Source organism: Andrographis paniculata, unplaced genomic scaffold (assembly GCF_009805555.1).
Source record: "Andrographis paniculata isolate CXL003 unplaced genomic scaffold, ASM980555v1 Contig66END, whole genome shotgun sequence".
In the NCBI taxonomy this organism is placed as follows: domain Eukaryota; kingdom Viridiplantae; phylum Streptophyta; class Magnoliopsida; order Lamiales; family Acanthaceae; genus Andrographis; species Andrographis paniculata.
In genome coordinates, this window is record NW_026137602.1 from 3,354,670 (window position 1) to 3,373,079 (window position 18,410).

General features: G+C 27.9%; 2 protein-coding genes across 4 annotated transcripts; both read right to left on the reverse strand.

The window, feature by feature from the left end:
• Positions 1 to 7,931: 7,931 nt before the first annotated feature.
• On the reverse strand, positions 7,932 to 8,854 carry LOC127263125 (protein farnesyltransferase subunit beta-like). The gene is made up of 3 exons (XM_051292092.1): positions 8,613 to 8,854; positions 8,415 to 8,501; positions 7,932 to 8,219 (listed from the first exon to the last, which is right to left on the reverse strand). Exons 1-3 carry the CDS (start codon positions 8,723 to 8,725, stop codon positions 8,087 to 8,089), a joined length of 333 nt encoding a protein of 110 aa, XP_051148049.1. The 5' UTR covers positions 8,726 to 8,854; the 3' UTR covers positions 7,932 to 8,086.
• A 1,328-nt stretch (positions 8,855 to 10,182) lies between these two features.
• On the reverse strand, positions 10,183 to 16,703 carry LOC127263124 (inositol polyphosphate multikinase beta). 3 transcript variants are annotated; one of them, XM_051292091.1, is made up of 3 exons: positions 16,604 to 16,703; positions 13,070 to 13,141; positions 10,183 to 11,343 (listed from the first exon to the last, which is right to left on the reverse strand). In XM_051292091.1, the coding sequence occupies exon 3, from the start codon at positions 11,303 to 11,305 to the stop codon at positions 10,406 to 10,408; it is 900 nt and encodes a 299-aa protein (XP_051148048.1). In that variant the 5' UTR covers positions 11,306 to 11,343; positions 13,070 to 13,141; positions 16,604 to 16,703; the 3' UTR covers positions 10,183 to 10,405. The 3 variants fall into 3 exon arrangements, with proteins under 3 accessions (XP_051148048.1, XP_051148047.1, XP_051148046.1); XM_051292090.1 differs by lacking the exon at positions 16,604 to 16,703 and adding an exon at positions 13,213 to 13,569; XM_051292089.1 differs by lacking the exon at positions 16,604 to 16,703 and adding an exon at positions 13,209 to 13,569.
• Positions 16,704 to 18,410: the final 1,707 nt, after the last annotated feature.

Genomic DNA, 18,410 nt, shown 5'->3' on the forward strand with positions numbered 1-18,410 from the left:
GACAGTTCAAACCAAGACGCCAAAGGAAGGAATGGTGAATGACTTTTTCAGACAAGCTCCAACCCAATTGGAAATTCGACAAACAAAAGAAAAGAATTTTATTATTATTTAAAATTTTATTTGGGATTTGATTTTATATATTAATGCAAAAGCAAAATTGCACAAAAAGATTCACAAAATTGCGTTTTTATTTGCAAAATTGAGTCGAGACTTTTTGATAATTTTATAAATTTTGTGGCTAACATCATCAATCGTTCTTATTTAACAGTGTTTGATCTTTACACGTTCAAATTATGAGTAAGGTGAAATAAGTTTCAAAATCTTCATTTTTAAATCCTTAAATTACAAATGTATCTACTATTTTTATATTTAACCTAAAAAGATAAAGTAAATATACTCACAAATAATTATTTGTCTCTAGTTATAAGATTTTTTTTATTGTTTTTTGAGATTAAATATAAGAAAAATAAATATATTTGCACTTTTAAAAGTTTAGAAATAAAAATTATAAAATTTATTCGCAGTTTGAGCGTGTGTAGGTCCAACACAGTTGAGTAAGGATGGACGATGAGTTAGTATATAATTTATAAAATCATAAGAGAGTTTATCAAAATTTTAAAAGTATGAAAATTTGAAGCAATTTCGTGAAATTACAAATGAATTTTTGTAGATTTGGCCTAATATAAATAATAGTAGTTTAAACTACTCCTATTTTATATAAGAAAAAAAATTGTAAATTTATTTTTTTTATTTTTTTTTATAAAATTGCTAAAATGTATAGTAAAAAATTATATTTATGGACACTCATTTAAGATGGATTTATTTGGTTTCGAGTTGAAATTCAAATTTTGATTTAAATAATTATATATGTGATATTTTATAAAATAAAATTGTATAATTGTGTATAATTTATTAATAATTTTTTAAAATTATATAGCATTAAATTAATATTTCATCCGTTCCGCCACAGATGACTTATTTTTCTTTTTTAATACATCCCACAAAAGATGGTGACCATTTTCTATTTTTAATAACTTTATCAATCTTAAATATACTTAACAAATATAAATCAATTTAATTAAATTTCTAACATCTTAGCCGTAGACCGCTCAAAATTCTTTTATTTCTATATCTCTCCTCAATTAATATAATTTTTTTTTATCTATATTTAAAACTCATCATTTTTTTTATAAAACTAATTTATGGTAATGATAAATAAAAAAATATTTTTTTATTTATTTATATTATATAAAATTTTATTATCTACGTATCCATATTATATATATTTGTTGAGATATAATCTTAAAATTTTTAAAAATATTAATAATATTATTTATATAAAAAAATAATAAATTAATATTATAATTTATTATTAATAAATTATTAATTTATACTAATTAAAAAATCGTATCCCTAATAAAAACGTTCTGACAAGACGGAGGGAGTATTTACAATCAAATGTAATTATTTTTCAACAAAAGAACAAATTGTAAATACGGTGGAAAGAAAGCGGCCTCCACAGCGTTTGGTGGCACGTGGAAATGTTGTCTGATCAATGCTAGGATAGGAAGTCATCTGCAATTTGGCTAATAATAATAATAATAATATATTATTATTATTATTATTATTATTATTATTATTATTGAACAATACAAATAGTATCGTCAAACTTGCATCATTTTAAATGTTTATTACACAAGGACAAAGCTAAGTACAGCAATTTGATTAATTTTCAGTTTTTGAAAATAATATTGTTGATGCCGATTTTCAATAATAAAAAGTAAAATTTAAAAATTGAGATTATCTTCGAATTTGATAAAATAAATATTTGAGATTAAGAATCTTTAGACATCGTACGATACATAAATAAAATATAAACAAATACTACAGAGTAAATGGTGATCCCAAAAGTAATTCACTTAGATTTGACGTGGATTCAAGATGATTTTTCAGAACAGACCCAAATCCTTAAATAGCCCCTTAAAGAAACGGTTTGAACCGTCGTCTGGTTGGTTACAGTAACCGCTATCAACCGCCCACCAATTCCTCATTCATTGACACGTATCTTAACTGTCTCGCCAACCGCTCCTGCCAATCACAAGACTTAACTGCCTCGACCGACCGCCTCTGAACACCTTTTCAGACGGATCATAAATCATCATCCGATTGAGAAATCGTCTGGACCATCCACCGACTGAACCTACCGAATAACCCAACGATTGACCAACCGACCAATCCAGATACTAACTGGTCGCTAAACCAAACGACTCATTGGTTGCCCAATCAAGCGGCCGTCATCTGGTCCGTTCAATCGGCTGAACAACCATTCGTTCAGACGATTCATCGGTCGCCCAATCAAGCGACCACCATCCGGTCCCTTCAAACGGCCGAACAACCAATCATCCAGACGATTCATTGGTCGCGCCATCAAACGACCAACTGACCGCCCTTTCAAGCGACTGAACTACTGTTTTGACCAAGTGACCGGCCAATCGATCAGGCGATTAACAGGTCGCTTAATTAAGCGACCAACCAACAGACCTTTTCTTCACCCGACCAATTAACAGACCTTTCCTCATGTCCGACCTCCGTGTCTGTCATCTCATCTTTCTTCGCCCGATCTCCTTTTGACCGACCTCCGTGTCTGTCATCTCATCTTTCTTCGCCCGATCTCCTTTTGACCGACCTCCTTGTCTGCCATCTCATCTTTCTTCGCCCGACCTTATCTTGTCCGACCTCCGTGTTTGCCCTCTCATCTTTCTTTGCCCGAATTTTGGGCCATTTGGCTTATGTTCGAATCCATTTAGGACCTCACTGCCAATTAACAAACTCATTGAACTATACACCAGTCCACAACCCTAGGTCCATTCTTGAAAACTCTGGACATTATTTTTTTTACTCAACAAATATATATATATATATACCGACCAATTTAACAATGTATCCCATTAATTTATAATTAAATTTTTTTTTTTTTCCTAAAAAAAATCACATTGTTTTAGAAAAAATTTTGTTCAAGATATCACATGAAATACAAATATAAACCTTAAAAAACACACCAGATTCCAAAAGTGCTATTTTGGGATGTGCTTAATTGGAGTTTCATTTCAATATTTTTATTAATCACAATTTTATACAAAAGATAATAACTACTGGACGTTTAAGAAATATTGATATTATATTAATAGTGGGTAAAAAGTATGGATAAAATACTTTTTTTTGTCATTGTAAGTGTATTAGTGTAAAAAGTAGTGACAATTGTGTAATAAAAATAAAAAAGTAAGAGTAGTTTTATGGAGATATAATTATTTATGAAAATAATACTATTATTTTGGGACGGACAAAAATGATAAACAAGACTATTGCATTCGACGAAGAGTATTATCTTCTTTTAGAAAAACATTAAATTTAAATCATCATACAAACCAATAAAATAAAATGAGACCCAAAGGGTGCATTCTTTTGAAATTTATTTTGTTTATAAGCTTTGGTTTTATTTATATACCATCCCAACAAAAAACTCAAGTTTGTTTCGTTGATTTGACCCTATTAAGAATAAAATAATTTTGGCAATTATTTTCAATTTTTTTAATATTCTCCGTACAGATACATTGTTTATACACAAAACAACAAATCCAAAAGTCTATTTCAGTAAAAAAAAAAAAAAAAAAATCACCAAAAATCTCGACAGAATCTAATATCCTGTTTCAATACTACAAATCCTTACCAAATCCATAAACACCAAAACACAATTGGAACATTTCTAGTGTTCTTCCTATTTTAATTTTAGTTTAAATAGTAATTTGATGACCTTATTGCACAGTAAACAAACAAAAAGAAAAACTAAAAAACAATCGAACTTTCAATCAAGAATATTTTCTTGACTATAATTTCACATTTGAACAAAGGGATTATTATTATTATTATTTTGATATTTTTGTTGGTCGATGTAGGGATGGAACAACGGTCGAATAGAGTCTTGTTGTCATAGAGTGATAATGAGAGGTAGCGAAGAACGATATCTGCTCCGGTTCTTTACGTTCATAAAGGATGTGAAAATACACTTGCTGGAGGAGCTGATCGATGCCGATCATCCGTTGTAGTTCAAGCCCTTCGACAACTTCGAATTAATCCATTTTTATTACAGTGAAGAAGGGAAGAAATCCAAGTGTCCGATTAGGGCTTTTCGTGGTGTTTAAGGTTCCTACTTCATTTGTGAAATATATATATATATATATGGCGTGATCAATGTATGTTGTTATTTCATGTAATTTTAGTACATCGCGTAATATATGTGTTGAAATATATGTGACTTGTCTGCTACACATAGTTTATCTACTGTGATTTATCTTGTCGAACATAATTTGAAGGTTATTAAGTTCGATAGAAAATTTACCCGTAACATATTCAAACAATAATAACAGAAGATTTCCCGTCATAAAAGAATATATATATATATATACTATAACTGTATTTGCTTTTGATTTTTATTTCATGTAATTTTAGTATCTCAACATAATATGTTAAAACGTGTGTACTATAATTCTATTTACTTTTGATTTTTTTTTTTCCAGTTACTTTACTGTGTTGTTAGCTCTTTTAATTTTGATTTTAAATTTGAATATTTTATTTAAATTTAAATAATATTTTAATTTAATATTTTCTAAAAAAAATAATAAATTTTATTAAAAATTCCACAAATTAAATAGTAGCTTTCTGGATTTGAAATAAAAACAAACTCACCCTTAATGTTTTTTTACAAAAATTTTATTTTATTTTTCACAAAATAATATTATTCAAATAATGTTTAAATACAAATACAAAGCTAAAGTATACAAAGTCAATTCTTTACTATATCGTTATTCTCTTAAAAATATTTATCATATTCTACCATAAAATATTGCATATAAATAACTACTCAAATTAAAAATTAGAAACATATAATATCAAAGAACATATCTTTTTTTTTCTTTCGAATTCGAAGTATCGATAAAGAATAAACTATCTTGGTATATATTGTAACATACAATTACAATAGCCATAAAATATATAATTTATTTTTATATTATATAACATACTGTGAAACTTTTTGTTCTTAAAAATATTATATCAAATATTATAATTTTTTAATATTATATCCAGAATTTATTTTTAAAGAAAGTTAAAAAATCTAATGCCCTAAAACATAACAAAATACCTATAATTTTAGAGAGACAAGTATATTTGCTTTTATTTTTCCATTATTCCCAATAGGTCTCGTTACTCATAAAAGTATTATTTTTTTATAAAATAATATATTTGAATAATATTTAGTTTTAAATAACTCATAACAGAAATACTAAAAATTCATAAACACTAAGAACACAACATTTTATGTTCTAATTTTAAATATTTTTATATTAGTTGTCAGTTTAAGATATTCTACCACTTTTACAATTTATTTTTATTAATTTATAAAATATTCCAAGCAAAAGTATATAATGATAAAACGTCCAAAAACTACTACCATTCAAACTATGTACAGTAATAATAATAATAATAATAATAATAATAAAAGAATGCAGACAATATAATTGATTAATTTCTTTCTTTAAAGTTGATGAACTAATAATACATTAATTGAATTGCTTGTATTATCTATCTAATTTTAAAATATTTCAAAAAAAAAAAATCTCAAAAATCCAAAACTATATAAAAAAATCATCCAATCATGCCCTAAAATATCTAAAATCATCCAATAATTACATCATATCTAAAACTTCGTGCCATCAGCTAAAATGGACAAATTAGCTGGGACGGAGGGAATATTTTTTTAAACTACCAACAATATTTTTCATATATAATATAAAAAGAATAGTTTAAACTAAAAATACAAAATTAATACACCAGACAAATAAATTTAAATTATTAATTTATTTAAAGTATCATTAGTAATATAATTAAATATAAATAAAGTTAATGATTATAAATAAATATATGTAATTATAGCAGTATATTCAAATAAAATATTATATTATTATAGAACAAATAAAATATAATTTAAATATAAATATATATATACATATAATATTAAAAAAATGAAATTATTTTTTTATTAGATAAGAGGGTACAATGGTAAAATGTGAAATTTAAATAAGATAAATTTTTAAATAAATTTTTAAAAAAAGTTTAAACAAGAAAAGTTTTTAAATAAATTTTAAAAAAAGTTTAAATAAGGTAAATTTTTAAATAATTTTTAAAAAAAGTTTAAATAAGGTAAGTAGCCGTTATTAGATTTAAATAAGGTAAGTAGCCGTTATTAGAGGGGGGATTACAAAGAGGCGGGGGTGGGGGATGAGCATGGCGACTGCTTGCAGGACAGGGTGATTCACAAGGAAGAGGTCAAGTGCTTCATTTCTTCCATTTCTGATTCTTTTTCACTTTAATTCTTAAAAGTTTAAGTTTTTTCTTTCGACTACACAGGCTCCCGAGTGCACTCAGCAAGGAGTTGGGATTTCCGATGCTTACTACTGCAAGGAGTGCACTCAGCAAGAAAAGGATCCCGAAAATTGTCAATCTAGGAAGCGCGAAAACGGATCTGTTCTACCAACGCAGCAAGAAATATGGATTTAAGAAAAGGTGACCTTACTCCTTCCCTTCTTCAATATGGATTTTGGACATAGTTGGTCAATATGCATTGGAAATGTGTCTTTACAACCTTGTTTTGCCCCGACTATTCTAGTTCGTGTCATTATGTTCGACTCGACTATTTCTCTTGTTTCCGATGTCTTGTGTCTTTGCATATTTCTAGAATTCCCAACTCCTTTGGCTTTTGATGGTTTCTTCTCGTATTTCTAAAATTCGGTAATTCTTGGTTTTGATGATTTTTTTGATGATAGTGAGTTTGTTTGGTTTTGATTTGAGTTTGAGTTTCTTTATTTGAATTTTAGTTTAAATAATATTTTGATATAATGTTTTGCGATAGAAAATTATGTATTTGAATATCTTCCTTTCTTTGCTTGTTTCTTTGATTGCTCTTGTGAATGCATGCATTTGAATATATATGGTCTTGTGTTTTTAATTTTATTTTATTGTTTTTTATGCATATATATACTAATATCTATATTAAATCTTTTTAGATGCATACGAGAGGGAGTGGCCGGACGATCGGACGACCGTAGGGAGTAATTCGTCTCTTTCCTTTTACATTTATGCATTTAATTTAATTTAGCATTATGCATATAGAAATAGATTTATTTTTACGTCCGTCCCGGGACATGCATGCATTAATTTTGTTTCTATATTTTATACTAACTTATTTTTTAGTGTTTTTAATTTGTAGGTAAAGTTTATGTGGAGACGAGGGGATCCGCAAAGATCTTTCGATCTCGATTTCAAATCAAAGGTAAGTGATTTTAATATTATTTTGTTGTTTCCTATACATATATACTAATATCTATTTTAAATCTTTATAGATGCATACGAGAGGGAGTGACATAATGATGGGATGACTGAACCCATAATAGGGAGTATCTCCTCATTTTTCTTTTAATTTACGCTTTCCATTTATTTTACTATCTTGCATATAGTAGTAGGATCATGTTTACGTCCCGGGACTTGCATACATTAATTTTATTTCGAAATTTTATACTATCCTGTTTTTTAAGTGTTTTTTTTTTGTAGATAAAGCTTATGGGAAACGAGAGGATCAGCGAAGATCCTTCGAACTCGCTTTCAAACCCAAGGTAAGTGATCCTGGCAATAGCATTGAGGATCAAAGTTGAATTAAAACGATGGCAATGCAGGATTAAATAATAAAAAGGTTAAATATACTACAATCAGTATAGGGATCTAAAAGAGCAAAAGCAATGGATTCAACCCAATCACCACAACCATGACAACAACTCAATGGTGTTTTCCCCATTGAAACTAGTGGACTGTCAAGAAAATGGTGAACTCAAAAAAAGAACAAACTCTAAGAACATCACAAGTTCACAACCATATGTTCTAAAAGTATAATACATATATTACTGTATTATTCTACTTCAAAAACAACTAAATTTTGGTAGAGCAACAAATCACAATCTGAAAAATGAAGGCTTCAGTATTACAAATGAATAGGAGTATGCCCAACCTGGCAGCTCTGAAGAAAATCTATTACGTTACTCTCCAGCTTGTCATCAAGGCAATCCCCCAACAAAGCAATTGAGTGTATGATCCAGTAGCAGAGCCAAGGTCGACTAAACAGGAAATTCAAAAAAAGTCAACAGTTACACTTAAACTCGTGATTGAATAAGAAAGTTTCTCATGCGTAGCTACTGATATCAAGCGAATTTCAGTAAACTTTATAGACGTGGTACAGTTGAAAGAAACAAAACAAAGCATCAATAGGCGTTTACAACAACATACATCAATAGAGCAAAGTATGAACGTACTTAGCATCCAAAGCCGAGAAATTAGGGCCGAGGTAAAGGAGACTTTTCATGAGATACCCAATGTGGTTTTCGCGTCGAATTTCAAAGCTACAAAATCGCACGCACATCAATATAGTAGAATCTGCTTCTAATAATGGCTCCAGTAGATTAATTGCGTCAAACAAACCCTAATCATTAGTGAAACAGTAGAGAACTAACTTGACGGACTGAGCATGGGGAGGAAGCTGGAAGACGAGTTCGTAAATTCGGAAAACTTGACTCTGTGTCATCCACTGCTCTTCCTGCGTCTTGGTGGCTCTCGAATTCTCCATTTCAGGCGCCGGCTTAGAAAGAGTCGCGGCTGCGGTAACTTCGGCGGGGAAGTCCTCTCGGAATCGCTCTCAGGAAGAGCACAAAAAAACGTTGTAGCAGTAAATGCGATTTATATGGTGCTTCGAACGTCGAAACACGATTTTGCTTGACTTGTTGCTTTTTAATTGGAATATTTGAAATGTCAATAATTTTTATTTGTTTGTGATTTAAAATTAATTTTTAAATTAATTTAAAATTTTATTAATATTTTTTTTATCTCTCCAAAATTACTAAAAGTCAGTTGACTTTATATTTTTTTGGTGTATATACTTTTTTTTATGTTAGTGTTTTTATTTTTTAATTTTTAATAATAATTTAAATATAATATTTTGTTAAAACCGCTATACTTATGTAATAAAAACTTAAAATCAAATTCCAATGGAATAGCCTCAACTTTCTTTATATATAATTAGAAAGTAAAATTGATCTTATAATTTGTGATATATATATATATATATTAATAACAAAACATATTTGTTAAAATGTATCTTTCAACCATATATTATCTTAAAATTTTATTTCATATAAAACTGTTACCAACTCAATCATTATTTTCATCCGAAATGTTAAATCAAGATTATATTATTCATAAAATATTTCAAAGGTGAAACTATTTTTTTTTTAAGTTTTAATATTGTTCATCGATAATGAATTTTTTTTCTAAAAAAATATGACAAAGTAAATATTTATTTTCTCTCACATGTAAAATAGTTTTGTGGTATAATATAAAAAAAATAATAATTGTTGAATTTGATTTTTTTTTTTAAAAAAAAATTAGAATAGTATAAATATGAAAGCCTACAAAAGACCACAACTTTAATTATGAAAGAATGAATAGTATAAAAATTTCTAAATTTTATGTTGTCTTGAATTTGATTTTTTTTTTTTTTTTTTAATAGCTTTAGGGCGGAAGATCTTTATTGTAAAATGAATAATATGAAACTAGATCTAAAAACACAAAAAACCAAAAAAAAATTATTATTATTCTTATTATTAATGTATCAAACTTTTGGATGAGATCATTTACAATAGAAATTATTCTCTATGTAGTGAGGCAGCTTTAGAATTCTCGAGGGCGATGGTGCTGCTCGATCAAGTGGTGATTGGAATGTTGGCCGATAAATATGGAGTCGAGGAAATCTACAAAACATTGAAAGGGCGACGTATTACCTTCTCCGGTTTATCAAATATTTGGCACCGGGGAATAAGGAAGAGGACGAGATAGGGATCATTCCTCGCACCGACAAGAGCTTCTTGTCGATTCTTCATCAAAGACAAGTCAAGGGGTTGGAAGTTAGGACAAAAAAAGACGGGGAATGGATAGGAGTTGACCCCGGCTCGCCTTCGACATTTGTTGTCATGGCCGGGGATGCAATTATGGTATGTCTTGTCTTAATTTGCTCGATCGAACTTTCAATTATCTTAATTATATATATATTTTTTTTGCGATTTAAAAATTTGAAGGATAAATGAATACAGAAACTTAAGCTTCAGCATGATCACATTTCATAACATAAGCAAGCAAACAGCAAGACACTACTTATTAAAGAAAAAAGAACCTTACTTGGAAGGAAGAAAGCCGACAAACTCGAAGAACATCGATCGCCCAAGACCCGAACATAAAAAAATGCTCGACCATTTCAGGCGCAAGCGCCGTTATCCAAAGCCTTAAGACTCCGAGCGTCATCCAGAAAATCATCGGCTGCAGTCACAATATCAGAGACAAACTTAATCAAAGAGCAGAGCCCGCCTAAAAAGTTATGATCGATTACGCCATTTCCTTCATAAACATGAGCAAAATCGATGAGCTTGATCACCGGAGAAAGGTTTTCTCCATTAACGGCGCGCTCCTTCTCAAACATCACAAGAATCGAGCAAGAGTAGAAATGATAAACAGTCTGATTCTCGAACCACGACTTCAATTCGATCAACTGTGATAAAACACCGTTGGGACCTCCATAAACAGCCGATGCAAAAGCACAGTCGTCGTTCGAGTTAAGTGGCTCGGAAGCGTTAGAAGAGACAAACTTTTTCAGAACTAAACTGACTTCATTAGCAGAAAGAGTCTGAACCATTGCCCTCTTCGGCTTCCAAGATCCCGACTCTTTGGTGTCGAAAATTTGCATACCGGAAAATCTAAAACCCAAAGAAAGGCTCGTGGTTGCCTTATCTTTGTCAAAACACTTCTTGAAGTAATTCTCCGGCGATTGTGGATGCCATGTTCGCGAACCAATTTTCACATCCATTATCGACGGATTAACCATACCAAAAGTCAGATCTTCTAAAACTAGATGAGGCTTTACGCCGGATCCATCAGATGCCTCGACAAGCTGAGTGCCGTAGAACTTTGGGAAGAATCTGGTGATGCATTTAGGAACTTTTGTGTTAGAATAAAACGACGTATAGAAAGAAACCTCATTTGATCCACGCTCATCGCCCTGAAGTGGCTTGTAGAATTTTCCTGAATCGTCGGTGAGAGGTCCGAGCTGTCCGGCTTTAGCATGGTGTCCCCCAACCTGATGCTCGGGGGCTTTAAGCATGGCTGCTTACTAGAAAGGCTTTTTTAACACTATGCAATCTACGATAAAAGAAAATAATTTACTTGTGAAATTTTGATTTTTTATTTTGGTTTTGAATAGTAAATTTTGAATTGAAATAGTTATTTAATGTGATATAAATATGTATTGATGTGATGCTTTGAATATAAAATTTAATTTTAGTGTAATATAATAAATAAAAAATAGGTGTTTGATTTAATATTTTTGGAGAAAAAAAAAAGTTGGAACAATAAAACAGAAAAAGAAATCTCACAAGTAAACACACCCTACAGTTTTTCCTCGCAAAAATGATCATTTTTAAAACATCTAAGCTCGATATAAAACATCACAATTTTGCACTCCAAAAATTCAAGTCCAAAACAGCCGAAAATCCAAAATACATATAGGTTTTTTCTCGCATAACTATCATTTTCAAACACCTAAGCTCAATAAAAACATCACGATTTTACACTCTAAAAATTCAAATATGAAACAACCGAAAATTCAAAATATGTACATAGTTTTTTCTTGCAAAACTATGATTTTCAAACACCTAAGCTCAATATAAAACATCACACTTTTACACTCTAAAAATTCAAATCTGAAACCGAAAATCCAAAATATATATATAGTTTTTTCTTTGCAAAACTATGATTTTCAAACACCTAAGCTAAATAGAAAAAAAAAACAACAATTACACTCCAAAGATGCAAATCCAAGACCACTAGTGATTGTTTCATTTGTAGGAAAAAATTTGATGTGAGGTATAGGAAATTGCAAAAATAATATAAAATAATGAGTGTGTATAATATATTAATTTTTTGGAAAAATATGTTGAAAATTTTTTACAAAAGAAAGTGGGTTAGTTTGGCAAGCTTTCCAGGATTTCTACTATTCATTAATTTTTTTTATCCAAAAATATCAAATCAAATACCTATTTTTTATTTCTTATATTATACTAAAAATCAATTTATTCGTGTATATAACACTGTTTATATCACATTATACAACTATTTCAATTTAAATTTTATTATTCAAATCCAAACTCATAATTCAAATCCCCAAACAATCCTAAGGGTATGTTTCGTTGGAGGTTTGAATTTTGAGTTAAAATTTAAATAGTAAAACATCAACATTTTACACTCTAAATACTGGATTCGAATGTATTTTTGAATTCAAATATTTAGAAAGCAAAATTCAAAACTTCAAAATCTTCCAAAACCATACCATATATGAACAGAGCCTATCATTTTCGAACTCCTAGGGCTTTGTTTACCTTACCCATTTTCATTCATTTTGCACTATTTATTTTTTTAAAAACATCATATCAAATATTTTTCACTCACAAAACATCAAATAAAATACTAATTATTTATTTATTTTTCAAACTTTCAAAATTACAAAATTCTCCAAAAACCACTATCTAAACAAAGCTTAATATCAATATTGAGCATAAAAAATTTCCACTTCCAAAACAGCCAAAAACACAATCAAACACCTCTGTATGCTTCAAATTTGACAATTTGTAGAGATAACTAAGCAAATTGGCAAAGTAACTGCAAATGTCAAGCCAAATCTTCCACAATGTAGTCCCAAATCTGGTCTCAATAAACAAGGTTAATTGCCCTAATTCTTACGCCGTTATTTCCATTTCAAATCTCATTATTGACCATAATAGAACTAACCGATTTCACACAAATCAGAACATTTCTGGTTAATCAACCCTAAACAAAGAATCGACATGGAAACGAAATACAATTAACTCACCAATGGATTTGGTATTCACTTTTTTTCTCCAGATTAAACCTTAAGTCGCTATAAATTCTTCCATCGCGAACCCTTCACAGAACAAAATAATAAGAAAACTCAACTCGAAGTGAGATACGCATAAAATAATTGAAATTACCAACACGTTGAGAAATAGGGCATGGATTCTACGGCAAGATCTGGAAGCATTGTAAAAAACTCGGGAGCATCTCCCGAGGCGCAACGAAAAAGGATCAGAATCAGAATTCAGAATTCAGAAGAGAGAAAAATAGCGGGCACGAAAAACCATGGCCGAATCGCACTGCCCCAAAGAATCTGATTTGCAGTAGCAACTTGACGCGAGGACAGAATCATAATTTCAAATAAAAATATATTATACTCCATTCATTTTATATACTCACTCCGTCCCCGCATAATTTGTCGTATTTTTCATTTTCGTCCGTTTCATATAATTTTTTTTTTATTTTTAAAATATAATTATACACTTTGCATTTTAAATTTTAAATTTTATAATTTTTTTTATTTTAATTAAATTATTTACTTATTTTAATCTTAATCTATAATTATTTTTACTAAATAATAATTATTTTTACTAATACACTTCTTAATTACTTACTAATTATATTTTACCTAAATTCTCGTGTCTACGGTAGTACACCCATATTACATGGGACGGAGGGAGTAATACTTACTACGTTCCACTACAATTAACATTATTTTTATTTTTGTCTATTTCGTAACAATTGACGCATTTCTATTTTTGATAAAAATTATTAAACCAAAATATATTTAATAAATATAAATCAACGTAATTAACTATATAACATACAATATCATAAATGACGTAAGACTTACTTAAAACCCCTTTATTTCTACATCTCTCTTCAAAAAAATAAATATTTTTATCTATATTTAAAATTACAGATCTTTTATAAAATTGATTTATGTTAATTATAAATAAACAAAAATATTTTTTTATTTACTTGTATTATAGAAGATTTTATTCTCTACAAAATGATATTCATATTACATATATTTTTTAATTGCTATATAATTTTTAAATATTTAAATATATATTTTAATTTTTTTAATCATATATATTAAATTTACTTTAAAACTATAAATATTATTAATTATACACAAAATAATATAATAATATCATAATTAATTATTATTAACTAATTAAACATTCTCACATTAAATATCGCGTCCCTAATCAAATAGTTCAATTCCGGTGGGACGGAGGGAGTATGAATTTATTAATGTAGATATAGAAATTTAGGTAAAGTATAATAAGTAAATAATTAACAAGTGTATTAGTAAAAATAATTATAGACTAAGATTAAGATAACTAAATAATTTAATGAAGATTAAAAGAACTTTAAAATATGATTAAAGTATATAATTAATTTTCCAAAAAAAAATGACAAATTATATAAAACGGATGAAAATAAAAAATAGGGACAAATTATGTGGGACGGAGGGAGTAGTACTCTATCCGTCCTACTTATATTGTTCACCTTTTCATTTATGTCTTCTCCCTTATTTTGTCACTTTCCTTCTCCCCTGATTTTGAAATTCAGCGTACTGTACTTTAAAAATTGCATAGCGTCTCTTATACTTAAAAAAAACGTTGCATGAAACTCAATCGCCATGAAACTTCTCTTGTGTGATGAGAAGATATTTTTTATCTATAATTTTTTCATGACAGATTCATATAATATTTTTTAAAGTATAAGAATGCAATTTGTAATGTAAAGTGTGAATTTACGCTGAATTTTGAAACCATATAGGGTTTCATGCAATATTTTTTAAAGTACAAGGGAATGTGATGCAATTTCTAAAATAAAGGACATTTACGTGTTGAGTTTCAAAATCACAAGAAAGTTATAGACAATTTTGTTTTAAAATTGTCTGTAACAATTATTTAAACGAACACAGTGGGATCTTTCTATGACAATTAAGGGTGTGTTCGCTTGGTGAATTTCTATCAAATTATATTATTCACCAATTTTTTTCCCCTAAAAAACATTAAGGGTGTGTTTGTTTGGGGGTTTGGATTTTGAGTTGGGATTTGAATAGTAAAAATTTTAAATTTGAATAGTTGTATGATATGATATAAATAGGTGTTGATATGATATTTTGAATGTAAAATTGATTTTTAGTATAATATAGAAAATAAAAAATAGGTGTTTGATTTGATGTTTTTGGGGGGGAAATTTTGGTTGAATAGTAGGATTTTATCAAAATCCTACAAACGAACACACCCTAAATGAATAATTACTTTTTTATATTATACTTAAAAATTAATTTTACATTAACATCACATTAATGTTTATTTATATCACATCATTTAATTATTCAAATTCAAAATATTTACTATTTAAATCTCAATTCAAAATCCAAAACCCCAAACAAACACATTCTTAATGTGTGTTCCTTTTGTTTTTCAAATCAATATGGGGTGTATTTGTTTTTATTTTAGTTTGAATTTTTTTTATATAAGGTATAGGAAATTGTGTAGATAATATAAAAATAATGTGTGTAATTATTATTATTTTTTTTGGGGAAATCTATTGAAAATTTTTTGGTACCTTTGTTCTTTAACAAAATTTTTAACACATTTTTCCAAAAAAATTAATATATTACACACTCTTTATTTTTATATTATTTATACAATTCCTCGTACCTCACATGAAAAATAACAAAACACAAAACAAAAATACACATTTTAAAAATATATATATATATATTTCATATACTTATTTTTTTTATATTATTTACATAATTTTTTATACATCACATAAAAAATATACTTTCCAATTATTTCACAAAACAAATAAACTCATTTTATATAATCTTTTAAATAAAAGATATAAATTTAATTTAATAATAATAAGTTAAAACATTTTTAAAATAAACTGTTGATGAATAATAGAAAAACAAATTTGAAAATATAACTATGTATTTTCTATTCAAAATATATTGTTTAATACATATTCACATATTTTTTTTATTTAAATTTGTATTTTTTTTCAAAACCAACAAAAATTTAAGAATATATTTTCTATAAACACGGCTAAAAGAATAGAAGAATTAGTAGCACTTTTTTTTTTTTTTTTTTCTATTAACTATTTCAAACAAAAATCAACGCTGTTCACTTAAAATATAACTTTCAATAAAAATAAATTATTATTTTTTTCACATAATATTACACATAAATAATATTTAAATAAAAATTTAAATCAATATTTTATTTCAAATTTAAATTTCAAATTGCAAAAAAACACAACTAGGTGTAGGCGTTTTCTGAGCTCCTCACCTCAATGGCTTCCCCACTAATAAATACTATATATATATATATACACATTATTTGGAGTTTAGCTTTAAATTATTATTATTATATAATTATGATACTTTTTTATAAAAATATTAGTAAATATTTATAATATTCAAATTTTTATGTAAATAAGCATACAAAATACAAAAAAAAAAAGAAAAAGAAAAAAAAAAAAAAAGACAAAGTAAATAGACCTTAATGAAGTAGAAGTAGAGCAGCCATTGAGGGAGAGAGTTCAGAGAAAGCCAACTTTCCTCTTCTAATTCTAGAGAGAGAGAGAGATGAAGTAAGATATGTGCATTGCAAATCTGCATGCAATATATATACATACATATATACATATATATATATATATATAGAGAGAGAGAGAGAGAGAGAGAGAGAGGGTCTTAGTTGTTTACAAAAAGTTGCCATAGAAATTTCCAGTTAGGTTATTGTGGTTTTGATGGAGCTTTGTCGACAAAGGGGACCATACCCAATTACAAGGAAAATTACTTATATAATTATTTATTATTATTTTATATATGACCTCGAATTTCCATGTTTATATATATATATATATATATATAGAGAGAGAGAGAGAGAGAGTGAGAAACTTACTAGGTCGAGCTGTAAGAGAAGGGTTGTAATAATACACACACAAACACAATGTAAACATTGTTTGTAAAGAAATTGGTGATAGAATGAATATTACAAGGAAATTTCCACTCACTTCAACATATAATAATAATAATAATAATAATAATAATAATAATAATAGTTTGTTGAGGAGATCTTACATGTAATTTCTTGGAATATATATATATATATGTATATATGTGTGTGTTGAACTTCATCATCATAATGCTAAGGGCTAAGGGTTTTTTTAGACACACGTCAGGATCAAACTTGGGCATAGCCCTTAAGCGGAAATATCCTACCGGTTGATTTATAATAAGTACTTAATAGTTAAGGTTTCCGAGGTTGTCATAAGTTTTTTTTTTTTTTTTTTTTTTCCGTCTTCAAACTTTAAGTTTCTGCTATTTGAATTTTATATTTTTCGAAAAAAATATAAGTTTCTATTATTTTTATTTTCAATTTTTCAATATACAATTTTCATAATTTTCTACAATAATATATACTTATTTTGTCTCGATCCAAAGGGTCTTATGAGATTTTAGAGATTTTAAGAGTAGATTATAAAATATATATATATATTTTATTAGTTAGTAAAAGTATGTAAGAAACTATATTTTTATCATTTGACTCTATGTATAATAAATTAATTTTATATGTAATGATATATTTGTAATTTAGGTAAAAATTAAAAGTATCTTAGTATTAAGGTATGATTATTTTACTAAAATCAGAAAGAAATACTTTAGACTGAGAAAGACAAAGATAATAAAGATTATACTTTGAATTGGAACAAAGAGAGTATTATTTTTTTCTCATAAAATATCATACGCAATTATTATTTAAATGCAAAATACAAACCAAACACACCATTAATGGCTTAATTTTAATTCCATGGTTTTTCTATGAATTTTATTTTGTATTAAGAAACACTAATGAGTCCGTAAGGGATGACCTGGTGGTGTAGGGGTTGGACTTGTGACCATAAAATCATGGGTTAAAACCCCCAACACCTCATGTCACCTGCCACACATGGTTCGCCTCAGGACAATAATTATGAATATATATATATATTTTTCTCAATAAGTGAAAATACTTATAAATAGATCGTTTTAGTGTACATTTATGAGTAAAGCTTCAAAGTGGACATCTTACAACGAAATTCTCATTTTCTCTATTCTCCATCGACTATCAGTCATTCTACGATTATTTAGTTCATCACCATCTTCTGATAGCTTTGAGAGATTATTGTCATTTTATCTTTTAGGATGATACGAATAAATTGGAACACTATCATATGTACTTTATTATGCAAAAAGAGGAAATCCTCAAATAAACTAGTAATGGCCAATATCCGTACCAAATGGTCGACAGATGGTCATTTGA

What these genes read in the sequence shown, in the direction of transcription:
- LOC127263124 (XM_051292091.1), bottom strand. Translation starts at nt 11,305, where the DNA reads ATGCTTAAAGCCCCCGAGCATCAGGTTGGGGGACACCATGCTAAAGCC.
- LOC127263125 (XM_051292092.1), bottom strand. Translation starts at nt 8,725, where the DNA reads ATGGAGAATTCGAGAGCCACCAAGACGCAGGAAGAGCAGTGGATGACA. An exon ending in CCCCATGCTCAGTCCGTCAA is followed by an intron (nt 8,502 to 8,612) that starts GTTAGTTCTCTA and finishes GCGATTTTGTAG; the next exon opens with CTTTGAAATTCGACGCGAAA. An exon ending in TTCTCGGCTTTGGATGCTAA is followed by an intron (nt 8,220 to 8,414) that starts GTACGTTCATAC and finishes TTTCCTGTTTAG; the next exon opens with TCGACCTTGGCTCTGCTACT.